The sequence below is a fragment of the Necator americanus genome, chromosome IV (genome assembly GCF_031761385.1).
Source record: "Necator americanus strain Aroian chromosome IV, whole genome shotgun sequence".
NCBI lineage: Eukaryota > Metazoa > Nematoda > Chromadorea > Rhabditida > Ancylostomatidae > Necator > Necator americanus.
The window spans coordinates 13713920-13735345 of NC_087374.1; the positions used below are offsets into that span (position 1 = coordinate 13713920).

Consider the following 21426-nt stretch of genomic DNA (forward strand, 5'->3'; position numbering starts at 1 on the left):
ACTTAACTTCAAATTGTTACATCCTAATTTTTTGTGATTTTATTTCTTTTGAAATCACGTGTTTTACAAGCCTTTGGCTTTCTTTTGCTCTAAAAATTCAAAAAAAAAATCAAAAAAAAGAGTTCCCTTTTTTCTGGTACTACTTTCCCTATCAAAGGTATTCTTCTGTATTCTAATTGGGCTTCAAATAAACTTCTTTTTGCTGACGAGAGAGAATATCGATAACGAAATCCACCTGAATAGTTACCCATATACGTCAACATCTTAAGGATTTAAAAATTTACTGTCAAAGAAATGGAAAAATCCTAGCATTCCATTCCTTAATTTATACTAGGCGGTCCGTTTCTTCTTTTGTTTTTTGGAGGAAAAATTAAGAGTTGGAGAGTTTTTTGGAACCTTAGGAGCTGATACGGACACTCTCTTTTTCTTCTAAGGATATAGTTGAAACAAAATTTTCCTACTCCCCTCGAATAATAAAGATTTATATGTTTGCCATTGGTGGCGTCAGAGGTTTTTCTTTTCATAGTCTGCACTTCACGTGTCCAGAACACGTGTTCCTGAAACCCGAAATGTTCTCTAGAAAAATTAATGACATTTACTCGATTCTCAAATTTATTTTTGGATAAAGGTGAAATTGTAGAGACATAGACAGGAACTAAAAGAATCTACTGAGTATATGCGTAATTTTCGGAGGATTTTTCAAAGTGTATTTTTTCTATTCACGCGCATATCTCTCTTCTTACTCTCCGCTTATCATTTGCAGTTCTATCGTTGCTTCTTTCATTGACTTCCTGTATTCGTTTAACTGTGTATATTTTTATGTATTCTATATTTTATATGCCTTACATATTTTTATTATTTCGTTTTATTATAGATTTTATACATTCGCATTTGCATATTGCATATTATTACTTTTATATTTGTTTAAACTCTATTTACGATATTTATTCATACTTTTTCTATCCCGTTACTCGCACTTCGCTTTTTTCGGGAACATAAACACTCTTTGAAAAAATAATTTAACAAATATGGTATATATATATATATCATTTAGTACAGTTGGTGTCTTTGTATGCGACAAATTAATGAGGGAGCAAATCTGCATCGTATCGCTCTAGAAGAAGTTGTGACCGTTTCTGCGCTGTTTCTTTTCTTCTCTCGCTTTCATCTACTTCTTTCCTTCTTTCCCTTTATTTCTCGTTCTTTTTGTCTTTCTTTCTCTATTTTTCTCTGCGAACCAGCAATGAGTGCTTGACGTACTACATAAGCGCTTTTCAAATCTTTTCTATAGCAGCTATTTCTTTTTTTTGAGCTTTTTACCTTTTTCTATTCGAATATTTCTTCAGAAAAGTGGGATATTCGGTTGGACACAGTGAACTGAACAAATTTATGGTGAAATTTGAGTTGGGAATTACGTGGATAATTAGTTCTGACTTTGATTCCGGTCCAAAGTCAAAGAATAGCAGTTATTTAAATAAAACAATTCAAATTAAAGTATTATTTCCCGAGCATGACCTTTCTACTAGAATGGATGGTTCAGTAATTATTTTCCAAGAAATACAAGGTAAAATCTATAAATCCATGTTTTCAGCAGCATGATAGGTCTCAGTAGCCAAGCGAAGCATCTCTTTGAGTATGAGGTTAACAAAACTTAAAGTGGATTTTATTGTTCTCACGAATGTAAAGAACTGCACAGGCTTTCCCACGTTTCGCTCCATGTCGCTTCGGGTGTAAAGAGTTGTCTCGTTAGATAGACTGACGTCTTTAGCATCGAGAATTTAGATCTCTCTAGGCTTCTGATTTTAAGGTTGTATGGGTTGCTTTGTGTTTTTTCTGGTATTTTTTTTTTTGAGAGCAACGTAGGTTACGAAACTTACATGGTAATGGAAAGAACCCAACCTCAAAAATTTCCCCCAACGACCTCGAAATGCGGAAAAGAATCTAGTTTTGTATGCAACCACATATGATCCCCTACTTCGTGTGCTGTGCGTACTAACAGTTTCCCTCGTTAACCTAGTGTATTCAGCAACCCGCAGCTCCACAAACCTCTACGCGAACGAAAGAGCCCGAACTCCGCACTTCCACCTTCCTAGCTACAAATTTGTTCACGAAGACCCCCGTCCGTTATTTGTTGACTGCGGTTCCGTGAATGGCACACGAACGTGTGGAATACGTTGTATGCGCTGCGGACTTCGACGGAAAGATCCATCATGGAAGGACATCGATGAGGTTTTTGAAGCCTTATCTGCTGAGGATCGAAAAATGCTCAATAGGACGCAACAAATGCACTCGAGGGTCGGTAAGTTGACTAACCATAATTGCTGTAGAGATTTTTTGTAGCACTAACTGGTGTACTAACACATTTGTGCACGGTCCCCTTTACAGCTTTGCGGTGTATTACGGAGAATTTGGATGCGACCGCGGCAGAACTCTCAGTGTTCATTCAACGGCTGGAGCAGTATTGGAAACGTTCCAACAGCTCCCCTCAATTATCCGTTTGTGGTGCGACTAACATTTGTCTATTCTTCCTAACCGTTTAATCAATCCATTCAAGTTAGAGCGACTTCCTCATGCATGACTCAATCGATTATACTGAGGTACCTTAAGCGAATTGCAACATTTCATTTACCCACTACCTTTAAGAAAAGAACTGTCCTTCAGACGTAACTACCTCAGATACCGTATAAAATCACTTAATAACGAGAGTTATAAATTACTTTTAAATTCTGTACCAAACTCGGCCATCCTCACATGTGTTACCATAGATTTAAGCGAGTTACAAGTAAAATACGCTGCACAAAACTTGAAATGCAGGAACCATCAAAATTTGCAACTCTTCTTCTCTCCAGTGGATGTTAGATTCGATTTGTGTGCGAAATTACAATTCTGCTCTATTCAAGATAGTGTGCAGATCAATGTTCAGAGAAGAAAAACCCTGAAGTTTTTCCCTGACCACTCCAGGAACTCTAAAAACGAGCCTTGATAGTGAGTCCTACGAATAAAGCAATACTAGGAATAGTTCTCGGTTTCTCTGCTGTTTAAAAAATGAGCAACCCAACGTCAACGGTGTTTCGTATAATTTGCCTATGGATCCAATCATAAATTAAAATAACTCCGTTCAATAAGTAGGAATTAGATTGAAGTAACTCGGTGCAAATTAGTTGGTAGTTCTGAATGGGATGTGCAAGTATGTTGTTCACGCGTTTCTTTTGAAGTATCTGAGCTTTCGGGGTTGAGACTGTACAAAAAGTGTTTTTTCCTGAGTCCAACGCTATTCAGTTCTTGACTGACTCATTAGGTCAAGACAGATCCTCAGTAGAAATATGGTAGGTTCTCACAACGGTCTAGCTCAATTTCGGACCAAAGCAGGAAAAAGTGGTCTGACAAAGGACACCTTTTCCAATGTAGTCTCAGAATAACGATAGAAAATAGCTCTAGTATATCTGATGCCTTGGTATAGAGCAGATAGGTGGAATACGAAAACTTTAACCGTCTGCAATCAGATGCTGACGGAAGTTTCTTTGATAGGATCTGATTCTGGAAAAGATTATAAAATTTGGTTTAAAATCATCACAACACGAATCTGACGTAGTAGGGATTTCCGAGGTCCAAACACTATACGCTGGGATCTCGGTCATCTCTGCCTGCGTCACCGCAAATAGACGGGTTCTGAATGCAGTTCCTTACGATCTCCTCATTTGCAACGCGCCACCCTTGTACCACTCCCCGCCTCTCGTTCGTGAAATGAAATGAATTGCTCGTTGGGGTGGCCGAATGGATTTTCGACGAATCGTAGGAGGGGTGGGGCGCAAGAATGGCGCGTTGCGATAGAGGACGTCGTAAGGAACCGCATTCCAAAACCAGTTAAGCAGGGAGAAATGAGTGTCAATCTCACCTTTTTTTTGCAATCTCCCCCTCCTACCGCATAGTGTTTGCCCCTCGGAAATCCACACCACATAAAATTCGTGGGATGTTGCCTTTAAAATGAAGCAATAAAACTTATTCCTTCAGTTTACCATTCTGTAAATCATATTTAATTCTGCTCATCCTCTCTTTTAAATCCATATCTGTTCACTACTGAAGGAGGACAACTGATTTTATGCGCATCTGCCTTTCTCTGAAAGTTTTCTAAACGAAAAATCCTGTATCACAAGGAAGTAACTATTTGGTTTCAGAAAACGTTTAGCTTAATTTCAGACCAAAGCGGCTCTTCGCTGACAGCAGCAGCAGAAGAGTTGGCTGAATTGAAGAGGATCTCAAAAGAAGAGCTTCTATATCGTCATAAAGCAGAAAAACTGGCGGAGGAGCTCCAAGAACAACGTAATCGACGTCATGGCTACGTGTGAGTGGTGTGGTTGGAACCCATTTGTCTAACCCTGTGATTTGATTTTGCCATCCTTGACTAGTGGTAGTTGTAGGCCCACTGCGTCACCATCATTGCTTTATAATAAGGACAGGTTCGGTGGTCTTCTGGACGAATACAGTAATCGTCCAAGCCCAACTCCCCTTCATGCCACATCTGTTCGCACAGCGACTGCAATATTCAAATTCGATGCTAAATCTTCCAGGTACAGTTGTAAATTTTAGAAACATGTGAAAATTCAACTTTATGCGAGCGGATCCATCTTAACTGAGTGGCTCGAGGGAAGTTCATGGGGCCTGACAGCCTGAAGTATTAGATTGATTTGCGAAATCGTAACAGATTCCTAGCTGTTTTTGTTTTTCGAAAAGAGAACACGGAGAAGTGTAAAATATTCCAGCTTTATATAAATATTGTGAAAATCATTTTATCTTTGATCTAGCGCATAGTAGAAGAGCGCCTGAAATTCACCTCTCTCGCTTATTTGGTCACTTAGTGGGCCTACTGTGGGGATATTTTTGGTACGTTTGAAAATGTATTTTTTTGGAGAAACGATGACTGGTATTACCAACTAGCGGATTGTTTGTCCTCCAGCCGAAGATCATAACAAAATCATCTGCCATGGAACAGTGTAACTGAAACGTATACTGCTGGCATTTTCTTGCTGAACTCTGGATTTCTTGCTGAGAAACAGGATAGTGCTGCGAAGTAGTGAGTGTAACGCAACGCTAAGTGGTTCCACTGCATTTGCACAGTCGATGGTTCGGAACTGCTCGAGGGCTCCCAAGTCCTTCATCCTTCCGTCGCCGATAAATCGTTACCAGCAGATTGTCTACAAGGATAAGGACACTCGCGCCATATAGCAGTTAGCTCCCTTATATCGTCCTATAGAACTGATATACGTTCCTCTACCTCTACGATTCTGGATTGAAGTCAAATCCGTGCACGCATCCCAGAGGGATCAACGCCAAGCACCTTTATTTCTTTTATTCCTCTATTTAGCTGCATAGCTATATCGAAATACTTTCGGCGGAGAGTTATCAACGGCAATCCTCTTATTTTTCAATCCTCCCTGAATTCTGTGGAAATCAGGGATAGCACCGAATAACTCAGTGATTTGACTTCATGTAGTTTCATTTATCCAGAAATACTACGACACCCTGGTCTCCCAAAAACTGCAAATCTTTATATTCATTAAGTTCTTAGAGCTCACCCAGCTGCATACTTCCTTATATTTAAGTGATTTCTGGATGAAAAAGTAGTAATATGTGCGTAAGCGTTCGACCCGGCTTGAATCACTGGTACAACAAACGCAACTTTTCGGCAAACGTGAAGCATGTTGATGACTAAGAACCGTTATCTACAATACCATCCTTTTTAAATTTATAACTGAGAAAAAGGCGAATATGTGCTATTTTTGTAGAGTTCGCTTGTTTTTCTCCTTTTTTTCTGCGAATAATGAACTGCGTGGTAACCGCGAAAGCGAAGCTCCCGAGCAAATTGACTATGAGCTTTTTTTCCAGAGAACTGTCTCTAAATCGTGGCGACATAGTTCGGTTAAGAAGAGAAGTCGATGCGAATTGGTTGGAGGGAGAACGAAACGGACAAAGTGGAATTTTTCCACGCAGTTATGTCCAGGTAGATTTTGGACGTATAGCAACAAAATGTGCTCTTACTCATTTGCTGAATTTATATTGGAATTTTTTGAGGTACCCTTTGAAGTTCTCGCGAAATCCTTCCTCACATTTTTTTGTCGTGAATTCCTAGCTTTTAGCGATGTCATTTGACTTTTCATGCACGAGAAAAGAGAAAGCTACGAACGTGAATACTTGGCTGTTTTTTTTTTCATGCTTTTCCTGTGCAATCCCAATTCCTAGTAAAATGTCTGTTAAATGACGGATTTTGTCTAGTTTTTAAGTAACAACACGAAATGGAATTATCTATACTCATCGCCTGCCATCCAGTTCCATTTTTCGATAAATCCAACCATGCTAACCATTTGTATGCACATGATTGTTTGCAGATGGACGACGAGTTCGATCGATCACAAAGTAAACTGAGGGCGATTTATCCCTTCACTGCTAGAAGTGTAAATGAGCTTAGCCTCAAGATGGTATGTAATTGGGATATCCTATTCATTTCCTTATTCTTCTCACTACTCATTCAATCAATTTTACTAGAAGACCTAAATGCCAAGGCGCAGAAAATTGTGATTTCTATTTCTTTCAACCAAATATCTTTTTCTATTTTTTCTAGTTTTTTTTTTTTGGGTGGGGGAAAAGGAGTGAGGAGGAAATAATGGGGAAAGAATGATCACGTCGTTTTGATTGTGAAGACATCATTAACTCATCTTAAGAGTTGCGAAAGGCAGCCATTCCATTGATTTGCGAATATCAACTGGTTAGAAAGCAAATGATATGTAAATATTTAACTCATTCAAAATATTTTTGGCCGCGTGAGTACAGCCCTTTTCTTATCGTTTGTGTCGTCCAAATTCGAAGCTTCTGAAAATTTTAATGTGATCAGTAGGTGGATTACCTTCAAGCAGGACTAGCCCAAACAATGGTCCATGATCATTTGATTCATTTCGAAAAATATCGTATGACTGAAAAGGCCCCTCCTGTCGAGTGGTCGCTCCTTTCTATGTGAAATTCCTGGAAGTTGTCAACACATGTGTCAACACATTCACTACATCTCGTAGCAACTTTGTAAAAAAAATATTAAATGATTTAAAAACGAGTCCGAAGTACTACTACTTTCAAACAATAAAGTCAAAGAAGAATGGTAACGTTCTTGAAAACACATAAAGGGTCTCACCTGATCTGTTTGCTTTTTTCAGATGAATTTTTTTTTGGTATTTGCGATGCAAGGGTGCTATACCATCAGAAAAGTTGCAAACTGTACTATACCATCGAAAAATTCTAAACAATAATTAAATCTTCTTGAAATGGCCCAGCTCGTTGAATTTCAGCTAGAAGATTGTAGAGGTTTTTTTCTGTGTAGGTGTGGGTCCAATCTATCTATCAAATCAGCGTACTTATCCTCTCAGACCAATTTATCGTTCAACTCTGGTACTATACTATACCATCGAAAAATTCTAAACAATAATTAAATCCCGGAGGCATGAAAGATTCAGTTCAATTGCCATTCCATAAGATTTCAGTTAACCGAGTCCCTCAAAGTCAAAAAACCTTTTGAATATTCCTTCTACAAAGTATTTTCAGTCTCTATCTCTCCTTTTTTAGGGAGAACTGGTGACACTGCGAAGGGAAATCGATGAAAATTGGATTGAGGGTACAAATCATCTTGGAGAGATCGGCATATTCCCGAGGAACTATGTACGACAACAGCATGATTACGGGCAGAATGACGAGGCACGCTTTTGGATTCCTTTTCGCCACACTCATATAACTGGTTACCATCTTAGATCGCCGTGTCATCTCCAGATCGTCCGAAAACGCCGAAGACCTATGAGAATGAGAGGCCGATTGGTGTGACTAAATCGTGAGTCTGAAATGTTCCCGAAAAATAGTGAGCTGAGCCTCTAGAGAACTTTCTGATGAAACTTTTCAGCAGTTTATTCCAATTTTTCAACTTTTGCGACCTTCACCTTTTCTAGTTCCTTCTGGCAGTTAACACTTTTTGCAAAATGGTATTTATTCCCATTATACCTGAAAATTTTGAAAGTGGACAAATCTATCGCTATAAAAAAGATCTTTCCCTTGGTTATCTACGAACTGTTCCGTCAGCAGTTCAGACTCACTTCAACTGGAACACTTTCAGGTATTCCAGCAGCGCTTTGCACGAAACCAGCATTCTTCCGCACACTTCGAACCATACTGAGGATCGATTGCCAGGAAATGCTCTAAGCAACGAAAGGTACGCAACCAGAAAACATCTTTTTTTTTGAAGACGCATTGTTGAACAATCGAAGACAGCAAGACGCTTACAGAAGCTTCACGAACGATCGCTCAAGGAGTAGCAAACGAGAGGACCGACGATCGGAGAGACACCTCTGCACGGCAGATAAAATCCCAAGGGGTAGTCAGACGTGAGTTGTGGCTGTTCAGTGGCTTCTTCGACAGAGAATTTTCATCCTAAACGTTTCAGGAACATTCATGTTAATAGTTTCAGTACAGGTGGAGTTTTTTGTTGTTTTCTAGGTTGTAGTCAGTTGAAATAGTTAATAACACTACTATTTCTAAGCCCAATACTATGCATGAACATTGAAAAACCGACGGTGAGTTGAGTGAGTTGACGGCGGTGCGGCACCGTCGGCCACCGTCGCTTGCTCGCAACTTGTCATAAAATAGAAATTTAGGGACAAGTTACATATCGTTAGATTCATCTCTCTCAGATCTATCCAAAACTGTCATATCATTGAGAAAGGAGCAAAATACGCCAAATATGCGCCAAAAAGCAATAATTGGAGCCTAATATAGCCTAAGGTTGTGGTTGAAAAAGTGTTCAGAGACTCAAACCTTCACATTCGATCAGAACATCAAGAAATTGTTAGAGTAAAGCACACGAAATTATTGGTTTGTTATTTTTTAAACACATTTGTGCCATTTTGTTCTTTAAGTGAAATTGCAGTTCGTCCTTACTTTGTAGCAAGGAGAGAAGTTATAAAAGTAGCCGGAAAGTTGCTATTAGGAGTCCGAGTATGTCTGAATTTTGTGGCTTTTTTGTATGTGCAGAAGCAAACTTCGTTCGTACACTAGAGTAGCGCAAAGTTTGGAAATCCTAGTTTCCGTCCTCTTTCTTTCGTATCTTCTCTACTTTGCATCTCTTTTAATCTCCAAAACAGAGTTCAGATTGAAAGAACCCAAGCAGAACTCTTAAAACTCATAATGTATTTTAGTTTTTAAAGCTTGTTTTACTCTGAATAGGTTTTCTCGCTTCTTATAACACTTTCTTATAACACTTTCTTCTTATAACTTTCCTCAGTAGTGAAGAATCTGAGGCTTTCGGTTAGAGTTTATGCAAATATTTCAATACTATGTTTCTCAATTCACAAAATTGACTTTGCCACAGTATTTCGAGTTGAAAGATATCATTTTCAAAGCTATTCGAGATTTTTCTTTCCATTAGACACTGCGGCCCGACTGTTTTCGCGCTCAGTCAGGGCTGGCCTGTTGCACCATCGGAGGATCGCGATGAGATTAAAGCTATCTCATGAGAAATGTGTGGAATGTGAAAGTTTGAGTCACTGAACACTTTTTCAACTATAACCTTAGGCTATGTTCGGTTCTTTTTGCTTTTGGCGCGTATCTGGCGTCATTTTGCTCCTTTCTCAACGACATGGCAGGATAGATATCAGAGAGAGGAATCTAACGATATTTAACTTGTCATTAAATTTCTATTTTATGACAAGTTGCGAGCAAGCGACGGCGGCCGACGGTGCCGCACCGTCACTCGCCGTCGCATTTTCAATGTTCAAACATAGTATTGTAGTTAACCTATGTTACTGTGGCTTCATGAGAAGAAAGATTTCACGTAGACGTGAAATCTGCTCTACTAGATGCTTTACCCACCGCTTGTTGAGTAGTATTCTGTAGCTTTTTTTTCTCTGGAGTTGAGGGATTTTCTCCGAAAAAAAAAAAACAAAACTCATTTGCCTTTCACTGACTGGATGTTCAATCGTATCCTTATGGGAGAAATCACTTCTAGCTATAAAGAGATGGTAACTAGTAGACTGTACTAGCTATGTCTTTTGATTGTCGTAGTGCTACTTACCTTAAAATGGTTCAAAACGGTGGATTCCCATTTTCGCCAGTTTCCTTAAAGACAGTGTATCACGGAATACTCTCGATATAGGGATCTCTGCACCAGTGAATACCGAGAGATCTACAGTTAACGAGTGCGCGGTAGATCACGCTCAATTTCCTCCTCAAATCCAAAAAAACACGTGCGTAATAACCTTTTTCTCTAGCCCTAGTGCTCACCAAGCCTTTCATCCCTCTGGGGTCGATAAACTGGTACCAGACTTGCGTGGGAGGATAAAATTAGTACTTTCGTCTCCCCAACAATGCAACTTATTACTAGTGGTAGAACGCGGACAGTCCGCAAAACTTCTGTGATGGTTCAAATTGACCCGCTTCTGCTACTTATTTCAGTTCTATGAGTTGGACTGCGGACGCTGGATGACGACGTGGTTTCCCGCGCGCTATCAGTATGTTCCAGCGTTGTTGAAATGAAAACAATCACTTTTTCTGCTCTCGTTCTTTCGTGTTTTTGCAGATTTCTGGAAGAAATTGAGCGTGGTTGCTCTCATAGGTACATCTGAAGTAAACTTCCACCATTGTCTAATCATGCCGGGATACCAACATCGAAAATTTCGTTAAACTTTTTTCCAAACATACCTACTGCAGGTTTTGCTCTTATTTTGTTGATTGATTGGATTCAGTCTATTCTACCCTAAGTTCATAAAAAAAAACAATATCTTACTTACCAGTTAACTTTAGTGACTATTCGTGAGATTTGGATAGGTTCGGAATTTTCCAAAGGAAGCACTGAAACATTAAAACACAACCACTTTTCTTTATTTTTCAATAACTGTGACTATCTTGGACGCCGTTGTATGAAAAAAGCTTTTCAAGTAGTTGGTTGTCTTCGTTTATACCCGTGCAGTTGTGTTAAGTTCTCTTAAATTCCCGTTTACTCCTTCACTTCCTTCACTTTACCAAGAGTAAATAGAAATTCTACTATGGCGAAATGTGCCGTTTAAATATAACACCGACTAAATAGTGCAATAAACACTCGGAGCACTTTCTTGGAACATCTTTTCATCCAGTCTTCTAGTTTTTTAAATCCTTTTCTGAGTTTTTTTAATCCTCTTTTTTTTCACTTGTTTGCGATGAGTGTAGAACGTTTTAATGACCCAGTCGAGTTTCTGTCTAAATCGCTGCTTTTAAAGAACGTTGTTGATCTACTGCCAACTGGTTTTAAGAGATTTATGTTCGATGTGTGCTACTTTTGTTTGATGTGGGAAGACAAAAACCTTAGCCTCTTAACACCAGCCATACGTCTGTTCTCAAAAAAGTGCATTTATTTCGCTCTAGTAAGCTTCGAAGGCCGCTTAAAGGTAGCGTACCACAAATCTGGAGTGGTGAGTCGGAGGAAAGGTTAGAAATGGGATTGTAGATTGCAGGATTCGAGGTGGTTCCGCTCATCTCTCTCCGATCGCAGTAGGGAACGGCGTGTGAACCACTTTGTTGCCACGAGGTACGCTAGAGCGCTTCTCTGTGCACACGTTCATGTCCCCTTACCAGCCCATTCATTCGTTTTTCTTGAAAATGAATGGGCTGGGGAGAAGACATCAGTGATTTTCGCATTTTTATGCGGCGCGTGCACAAGGGTGGCGCGTTGCAACTGAAATCATCTTGAAAAACGTTGTCTCCCACGGCGTTCTCTACGACTTTTTCTTTTCTTTTTCTTTTTTTCTCAATCTGTAGGCTCATCCCCACCTTCTCCCAAGAATTCTCTTAGCGTGTCCGATTCGTGATTTGGTGTCTCTAAGGGCCTGCAATACGAGAAAAAATTACTATCTTCATCAAATAAACCGCAATTTGTTACATCTTCTGATCTGTTAATCAGAGCAAAACCTACTGTGTTTTACTGTTGTGGATATGAGCTCTGCACACAGCAAATTCGTACTGTTGGTCGGGCATCGGACTCACTCCGAAACGGGAACGGCAAGCACACTTTCGCCGGCCTCAGTCGTACTGATAAACTACATTAAACACAACAACCGTATAATGACACATGTGGAAGCACACACCAAAATAAGCAACACACGGCTGTAGGGTCACTGTTAAATGATTAGATAAGTATGTGCTTTCCTCCTGAAGCACGCGCCTCAAACGGTCAAGTGCTGTTCGTTCTTCTAAAATGCACGCCTGACCAACGAGTGGAAGGTTATTTAGAACTATTTCGAACCACTGTAAAACTACTTTAAACAAGAAATTCTAATTTGGATATGCGATGATTTGAAAGAAGTAGTGCTACAAAAAGTAGGAGCCTACAACTTTGGGTCTCAAGCGCTGGCTCCGTCGGGCGTAGGAAAGCCACCAGCAGAGAACTGAACTTTGTCATCACGATGACTGAACTCATGCGCCAGCACTATAACACAACTTTTTATGACCTAGATCTTTAGCAAATTATATTTCTAAAAGAGTGCAATATAGTTTCATATGGTAGTAAATGTAGTTCAAATGAATGGACTGAGTATTTCGTTGGGTCAGAAATGATGTATGGTGTTTTTTTGTGCGATGCTAGTAGGCAACGAATTACTCCATAAGCTGACATGTGACTATTTGCCTAATTACTCCCTAATTTTGTGAAAATGAAATCTCGTTCAGTTACCGAGCCCTTTATCGATATGTTCCAACCAAGGACGACGAAGTGGACTTAGAAGTAGATGACATAGTTTTTGTTGTCGAAAAATGTGACGATGGTTGGTATATTGGTAAGTAAGATCTTTATTAGTGTTAATAGTGTTATTGTTATTGTTATGTATGTCTTTGTTAGTTATTTAAACGAAACATCCTTCATTATTCTATCTGGAGAGTGTTGAGATTGCTTATTTTCGCATGTTCAGGAACAGTACTACGAACTGGGCAATTCGGGACATTTCCTGGGAACTATGTCGTACGGCATTAGTACTACAGCGACGCGATTATTGTATTTAAGGCACAGAGAGATCCTATTTTACGATAAAGAGTTTATATAACTGTTGTTCAGCACATTATTCAATACCCTAACTGTTAATTTGTCCACTGAATTTAAAGAACAGGAAATCAAGTCCAGAAAACACCCTACTAAAGACTGTCTACGTTTTGAAACAGCCTATCGGAAAGCATCGTTGTTTTTATTAGATTTTCTTCTATTTTTTGCCACTACTCCACGAGTATGTCAACTACATGGGAAGTGGAAATTGTCTTTCTTTGGAGAACTCACGTTTAAACGAAAGTTCTACCTGAGAAGTGTCGTCATTTTTTCTTTTTTTTTCCTCGTCTTTTTGTGATCGACAGGAGTTTTTCCTTTGTACTCACTCGAAAAATCAGCTTTTGGCAACAAACTCGTTAAATGTTTCCGAAAAGATCGAGAAACGGCATGTAATTTCTTGTTACCATGCGACACAAAGAAAACGTGAAAAGCTACTCGTCATTCCACTTGAACTGTGCTTTATTACGGCTGATTCTTTATCCAGATGTTCTTCTTCCTTTAAAGGCAGCATACCACAAATCTGATGCGTGGTGCGGATTTCAGGTGGAGTATTCGTATACGGGATAGTCGATTATGGATAAGGGTGTGGTTCCGTCCATTTCTTCCTAATTGCCGTGAAAAACGGCGCGGAAGATGCGCGCGAGCATAAGGCTGGCGCGCTCCAATCGAACTCCTTGTGGAAAATACTGCGCCGAACCGCTCGAAGGTATCCTGTACACGAATACTCCATCGGAAATCCGCACCACTCCAAATTCGTGGGATGATACCTTTAAATAAAGAATGAAACAGGATCGAATTATATAGCTTGAAGAAGCAAAAAGAAGAGGTTTTATTTTCGTCTTCATTATAACACAGAATCACTGCTTTGATTCTTTTTGTAGCATAGGACCTTTTTCAAGCGAACTTTGTAAATATACTTCGCCTCGAAGGAAAGCTTCGTCAACGTTAATTTGCTTCCGGCATAAACTAATGGTAGCGTTACGGATTTAGTGTGATTTGTTTTATTTTTGAGGAGTACAGGCTAATCAATCAAAAGAACTTCCTGAACACAATGAAGGCCGCATCGCTTCGAACAAATATGGTTCGAATTTTTCCGCAAATCCATTCTAATTTACTGTGTCAAATTTTTCCTTTGCAGGTATTTGCTGTTATTTGTCGTTCTCGCTTGTATCCTCCTCCTGCACTCACAGGGTGGCGTTGAAAATTCTTGCTGTCACTAGAACTTTTTTTTCTGGTGTTTCACACAATTACACATAATAAGAACGTGGGAAATGTTTTGGTGGGAACTACTCACTAATAGATCTGTTTTGTAACTTAACACTCAAACTACTAAGAACACATTTTGGTTAATATGATGCAAAGTTAAAGTTTTTTTTTCTGAAGCAGATCTCTTGAACCGTTCTATATAGTAGAGTCTTACGCTCAGGGTCCCAGACGGGTCCTGAGACAGTTTGTCTCATATTCCTAACTGTTCTACACCAATAATCAAGTGAAATGAACAAAATAGCATCAAATTAGCAAACGCACATTCACTTCAAAAATGAATGTTTCGAAATGAAATTGAAGGTGTTCGAGAAACCTGACGGCTTTATGCAACAATGAACATCTTAGCTTTTATCTTCTCTTCGTGTCAGTTCGCTTCCGTTTAAAGGCATCACACCACGAATCTGAGGTGGTACGGATTTCACATGGAGTATTCGTATACGGCATAGTAGATTATAGAGAAGGTAGTAATTCCGTCCATTTCTTCCTAGTTGCCGTAAAAAAATGGAATCGCCCTTCTCTCCATAATCTACGACCCCGTACACGAATACTTCACCTGAAATCCGTACCACCCCAGATTCATGGGGTGGTGCCTTTAAAGGCAAATTACAAACTGTGCTACATAAATTGAAAAGAGCTGTCTCCTACGCCTTTTCAGGACAATTTGGGGAAATGAGCGTCACACACGTGATTTAAACTCCTAACCCTATCTTCTGATGAGGAGATCTCAGCAGCTCCGTGGTATGCTGTCATTAATACGCGTAGTGTAGCCATCTCTTATATTTGTTATGCAATAGACGGGAAACGTCCCATATCAATTTCACATACTCCTCCTTCTCCAGTTGTTTATTTTACAAGTTCAAACAGTGACAGCAGTACAGATACAGTCGAGTACAGATCTTCGCACAGAATTTTCTACAATGTGCCTTGACCCATCTTTGTACATGGAACTGGTGACATTCTCAGTGGAAGCCAAAGAAAATTCAGGGCACCTTGGAGAAAACGTCATTTTTCCAAGTACGTGTTGCAGCACTAGCACGATAAGCGAAATAACAAAGTGTACTTCATAATTCTTTTTTGCGTTATTCACAGAAATGCGAATATAGCCATATTATGTCGTCATACTATTCCCAGATACTAATACAATACCGAAGACCTGCGAGAATGAGGGTCTACCTGGTGTGCCCACATCGTAGGTGCCAAGTTTTCTAAAACTTAGTGAGTTGTTTCTTTGGGGAACTTCTATGTTAGGTTACATGGCGGAAGAGAAAGAAAATGCTTTTGCGAATTAAGAACATAAAAATTATAATGAAACCAGTCTGAGCGTCCGCCTAAAACCGGACTTCAGACTTTCTGTGTTGATTGTTTCGCTCGCCTTCACTAATCAACGAAAATTAATACTAGTGTTATTAGTCCTATGAAATTGGACTTGTGTATCTCCAAAAATCTTTCTCCCTTTTTTATATTATAACTAAAAGCGAAATATGTCATGGTCTTCTTTCTAAACGCGTCAGTTCTACATTTGGAGAGCATTCGAATTTCAGCTTAAAACACTATTAATCAATATATTATAGACAAAATTTAAAAGCATCACGCGAAATATGGGCATTCCTTTGTTTTCTATAAACAGTTATCAAAGAACGATGTTTTGGCATGAAATGACGTGAAAGACATCACCCTACTGATAAAGATAACGTTCCACGTCAGATCACATAAACATCCTGCTACTATTTAAGCAGCCGTTTGCATGCGTGTTTCCACCTTCTGAGGACGGCATGCTACAAACATGAGGAGAACGAAGAAGGAAATAAGCACGCGGAGGAGTCATAAAGGTGAAAAGCAAAGCGCCCAGTGGCCACGGCTATGAAACGGCTGCAACCATTTATCTTTTGCGTCATGCACAGGAAGTTATTGCGCACCAATCCGACGCCAGTGGATCCCCCGTCGCCCCCCATATTATAGCTATCTGGCGCCAGCGTACCGATAAGACTCCGCGGGACCCGTCGCAACCCATTTTATAGCTATCTGGCGCCGGCGCACCAATCCGACGCCGGTGGACCCGTCGCGTCCCCTTCTGTAGGAATCTGGCGCCGGCGCCCCAATCCGACACCGCGGGACCCGTCGTACCTCCTTTTTCGAATTTCGTGACACACAGACAAACACACACAGGGACTAAGCTCGTTATTATATACCAGTCTGAATGTCCGGCTAAAGCCGGACTTCAGACTTTCGGCGGTTTTAGCTTCGCTTCGCTTCACTGATCAATGGAAGTTAATAGTAGTGGTGTTTTCTGTGAAATTAGATTTGTGTTTTTTTTAAACAACGCTTTCCTTCTCTTCTTTATATTATAAGTTAAGGCGAAAGATTAAGGAGTTTTCCTTCTGAACACGTCAATTTTACATTTGGTGAATACTCGACCATCACCTGCAAACACTTCTTCGATGCGAGATTAATGTAGATACTATTTGAAAGCATTACTCAAAGTATGGGTATTCCTCTTGATTTCCCCCAGTAGTTATCACAGAATGATGTCTTAACACAAAATGACGTGAAAGACATCATTCTACTGATAATGATAACGTCCCACGTCAGATCGCATAAACATCTTGCTACTATTTAAGCAACCGTTTGCATGCGTGTTTCCACTTTCTGAGAACGGCATGCTACAAACTTGAGGCAAGCGAAGAAGGAAATAGGCACGCGGAGGAGTCATAAAGGTGAAGAGCAAATCGCCCAGTGGTCACGGCTATGAAACGGCTCCAACCATTTATCTTTTGCATCATTCACACTAAGTTATTGCGCACCAACCGGGACCGGGTCCACCGACGCCGGTGGATCCGTCGCACCCTCTTTCATAGGTATCTGGTGCCGGCGCACCAATCTGACGCCGGTGGACCCGTCGCACCCGCTTCTATAGGTATCTGACGCCGGTGGACCCGTCGCACCCCCTTTTGTAGGTATCTGACGCCGGTGGACCCGTCGCACCCCCATTTTCGAATTTCGTGACACACAGACAAACAAACAAACAAGCAAACTAACACACACACACACGGACTAAGCTCGTTATTATATAGTAGATCATGATCGTACTACAAAAGGGAAGAAAAGTCTAATCAAGCGGATTACACTGAATTAGAAAAAAAAATTCGAATAACTTCACAACTGCAACAAAGCTTCGGAAAAGTTTAAATAAATAAAAGAAAGGGCTTTTTGAAGGTTGCTTGTAGTTTTTTGGTTTGGCGATATTGATCAAACACCAATCTTTTCCTATTGACATCAGTTTGTTTTGTTTGTTTGATATTTGATGCTTCGTATCAATGCGAACCACTTCACAACATCAGACGCTACTGCTTTATTTACTTCTTCTACTCAATCTCACAGATTTGTACTCGGGTATAAAGACTAGCTGGGGTTTATCTACGAAATGCATTCTTGCCAAATCATCTTAACAATTCTCTACCTAATCTGCTTCGTTTCTGCTTTTCCTCCAAAGAAAGACGCACAAGCGACGGGCAACCACCGAAACGACATCATCCCAACTGCGATCACTTTGAATGATTTAAAATCGTCTACTCTAACTTCTCACATATCTGACAAACACGACTGCCCAGGTCGTGCTCCTTTGCGACATCTCTGCCTCCCGTGCAAGGCTCTTGTATATTCATTTCGGTCAACACTGAACAATTTTGCCTTGGTTCGAAAGGTTGGTCTTACAAGTACCATATACGCTATAAAGCACCAAAGTGTCTCCTTGCGTATATCATACGTGAAGTTTTTTTTTTTATATTCCCTTGCATTTTTGCACTTTCAAACGGATTCATTGAGATGTCTGAAACATTTTTATCGGCTACTCCAAACCCAAGGCTAGCACTTACTAAATGCACTAGTGCTTTTGACATTGGTTGGAATTCAGTTTTATGGCTACGGATTTCTGGTGGAGTATTCGTATTCTTCCTAATTAAAATCCTCCTGCCTTAAAAACTGCCCGGAAGATACGGTTTCGAGCGTTCCGGCGCACTACTTTCTACAAGGAGTTCGGTTGGAGCGCGCCAGCTTCGTGCACGCGCCGCATCTTCCGGACCGTTTTTTTTACGGCAATTAGAAAGAAATGGACGCAATCACTTTCCTTCTCATAACTTACGACCCGGTATATTCATAACCCACCTGGAACCCGCACCACCCCAGATTCGTGAGGTGATGCCTTCAAGAAGGCTAAAGGTAGCTTATCCGAAACGGTTTCTCGACTGGGAAAACGTTCGGAGTATAGATTAGGAATATGAGCGTAGCCACTCTCATTTCCCCTAATCGTCCTAAAGAAAAGGCGTTGGAACAGCCCTAGTTTCTACTAGATATCTTAGAACGCACCACTCTCGCGATTCAACAGGCTATTCATTGGTTTCACTTGAATGGGCTGTAGACCTAATGAATGATCACTGATCCTAATTGATGCACCTCGTAGAAACTAGCGAAGTTTCTCACGCCTTTTTTCAAGACAATTAGAGGGAATTGGGTGTAACATGCCTAGTATACTCGTAATCGACACACCGAACTCTATATTTGATCATAAAGATCCATTGTTTGTGACACGCTGATGAATATACGAAGGACACTTAGGTATAAACGAAATTTTATTTCATAGGAAACATTTGCATTTCTGCAAACTATTTTATAAATAATCTATTCTTTTTATAGAACACTGTTCCCAACGTTTTGGTAATTTTTTTTCATTTTGACATCGTATAATGAAGTTGTACGGGGGGTATATTACCAATTGCGCACGAATGATTTCACTATGCATTTCACTCACTATATGCAAAAACCGCATGGCGATAAATATGGGGTCGAAGCATGGAAATATGGAGTGGAGAAGGAAAGAAACCCGTGGAAACTAAAACTCGATTGTCTGTAGGGAAAATATTGGCCATTAATTTCTTGGTGCTAGAAGGACTTTCCTATTAGTGAATTTCTCACATGGATATCACACCTTTAACGCAGCCTATTGCTGCTATCTCTTGTATCAAGTGAGGGTTCACTGTTGATACAGAAAACGAGATTGTCTCATCAGCGAGATGAGGATCCTCCACGACAGCGCCAAATCCCACATAGCACAACTTAAGTGTAATGCAACAGAAACTGGAGGAAATGCGCTAGAGAACCGCCTTACAGTACAGACTTGTCGCCACGCGATTTTTTTCATATTTGGATCCTTCAAAGAAGCACATAGAGGCAAGCGATTGGAGACAAACGATCAAGTGGAAACACTCGTGTGCAACTAGTTAGATACCCATCTGTCGTACCCGGCACGACTTTTCCAGCCAGTCAACACCTCTTTCTCATACGGCGCGCGGGAAACTTTGCTAATGGGAAAGTATTACGGTGGCTTTCCCGCGCCGTCCGCAGTGTATAAGGGCTGGTTCCAAGCACTGAGGGCCCCATTTCTTTTCTTTTCTTTTGTGATGCGAGTTTTCGTATATAGTTGTATTCGTTCACTTACCACTCACCCTCAACAACCGCGTTACCGCTATCCTTCTTGAGCCCAAGAATCACTTACCGCACAACCATTTTGACAGCCTCCAATCGATACCATCTATTATCGTTTGTTGATCCATCTGTTGTATCGTATATTTGTTATTGCGTACTGGTGTTATAAGAATAAGACGACATGTGTAATGCCACTGAACCACACAACACCGCACACCACTAAGGTTGGGGAAGGGGCTTAGGGAGGCATCCCTGAAGCTCCTGAAGGAGGAATAGTGTAGGAGGACGAGATCCTGGGCCCTAGCCCGCATGATTCGAGGACGCTATGCCGCCATGTGGTAGCTAGCCCAGCGCGAGCCCTTCCGGACCCCGACAGTCGGCTCCGGATCCTGCTTGCCGCTCCTTCTTGGAGACCCAGGGCAGGACACCCGTACAATCATTCTTGGAGGTTGGAATGAAGAAATTACCAAAACGTGGGAATTTTGTGTCGTAAAAAGAGGAGATTATTTAGGAAATAATTTGCAGAAATGCAGATGTTTTCTTTAAAAAAAATAAAGTTCGTAGAAAAGGATCGTTTATATTCGCTTGTCCCTGGTAATTTGGTTAACTAAATGCAGAATGAACTCGTCAGAAATGTTAGAGCTGCAAAAGACACACGAGAAATGGATAGAACGACAACCTATTTCAGGGAATGAGTCGAACGTGCTCAATCGTTTTACACCCTCATAGCTATATATGTAAAGCTGCAATGGAAGTTTTTTTCTTGTTGATGAGACATACTTCAAATGAAAGGGTGCGTGGAGCTTACGCTAATTTCCACACGTAGCTTTATTTCTATATGAAGTCATCTTTCAATTCTTTGTTTTAAAAGATCTGCCAGCATTTGTTGGTCTGCGAACTAAATGCACATCACCGTAAAGTGAAAAGCCATACACTGGATCCAGTTGCGACCAAAGTCCTTCAGGTGTGGTTTTTCGGTGATGTTCGAAATTTTACAGACGGCTAATATTGAAACAGTCATTCAGATATTCAATGAAGGCTTAGTGACTAAACAGGAGGGACTAAATCACCTGGATGCTAGCGAAAAGGAAGAAATTGCGGACAGAGTTATAAACGAGTTGCTGGTGGCTTCTGGTATTCCGGATAATACAGATAGCGACTTATTTTATCCCCTCGTTAGTAGATTCTTTGATGCTGTAGGGTACTATATGTTCTCTAAAGTGTCTGAAAATGCTCCTCGACAACTCTTCTCCCACCCTTTCAAATGCTAATCCTCCAGCGCTAAGTTCGACTATTCGGTTGTTTGTTCACAGTTGGCACTCAATAAAATTCTTTTTGGTGCCGTAATACTGTGTCGTCTTTTCACGAAGAACTTCAATGCAAAAATTTTTCATTCATTAAGCAGGAAATCAGACTATATATTTAACTAATGACTCAGTAACATTCTCCTACGTATAAATAAGAGATTCCACGCTCATAGAAGTTTTTCCAGTCAAGAAGGACACGTAATTTTCAACGTTGTTTGAGGAATGGTACTTCTTCCCCACTAAAATGTTAGACATTATCAAAAAAGGTTATTGTTGTAGTTTTCGTTA

General features: G+C 40.3%; 2 protein-coding genes across 5 annotated transcripts in view; both read left to right on the plus strand.

Annotated features, from left to right (window-relative positions):
- Positions 1–13021, plus strand: part of RB195_001193 (uncharacterized protein) — a gene marked incomplete at both ends in the record, with an annotated part of 58888 nt that extends 45867 nt beyond the window's left edge. For all 3 annotated transcript variants that reach the window (XM_064197854.1, XM_064197853.1, XM_064197852.1), the window contains 12 exons: positions 2027–2299; positions 2386–2502; positions 4198–4342; positions 4419–4568; positions 5884–5998; positions 6384–6473; positions 7606–7734; positions 7788–7864; positions 8144–8239; positions 8313–8411; positions 12721–12827; positions 12960–13021. In XM_064197854.1, the coding sequence (XP_064053733.1) occupies positions 2027–2299; positions 2386–2502; positions 4198–4342; positions 4419–4568; positions 5884–5998; positions 6384–6473; positions 7606–7734; positions 7788–7864; positions 8144–8239; positions 8313–8411; positions 12721–12827; positions 12960–13021 (1460 nt within the window). The remainder of the gene's footprint in view (positions 1–2026; positions 2300–2385; positions 2503–4197; positions 4343–4418; positions 4569–5883; positions 5999–6383; positions 6474–7605; positions 7735–7787; positions 7865–8143; positions 8240–8312; positions 8412–12720; positions 12828–12959) is intronic.
- A 4753-nt stretch (positions 13022–17774) lies between these two features.
- Positions 17775–21102, plus strand: RB195_001195 (uncharacterized protein; the record flags this gene model as incomplete). 2 transcript variants are annotated; one of them, XM_064197857.1, is made up of 5 exons in its annotated part: positions 17775–18053; positions 20520–20624; positions 20703–20795; positions 20857–20965; positions 21032–21102. In XM_064197857.1, the coding sequence occupies 5 exons, from the start codon at positions 17775–17777 to the stop codon at positions 21100–21102; spliced, it is 657 nt and encodes a 218-aa protein (XP_064053737.1). The 2 variants fall into 2 exon arrangements, with proteins under 2 accessions (XP_064053737.1, XP_064053738.1); XM_064197856.1 differs by lacking the exons at positions 17775–18053; positions 20520–20624; positions 20703–20795 and having other exon boundaries at positions 20812–21102.
- Between the last annotated feature and the right edge of the window lie 324 nt (positions 21103–21426).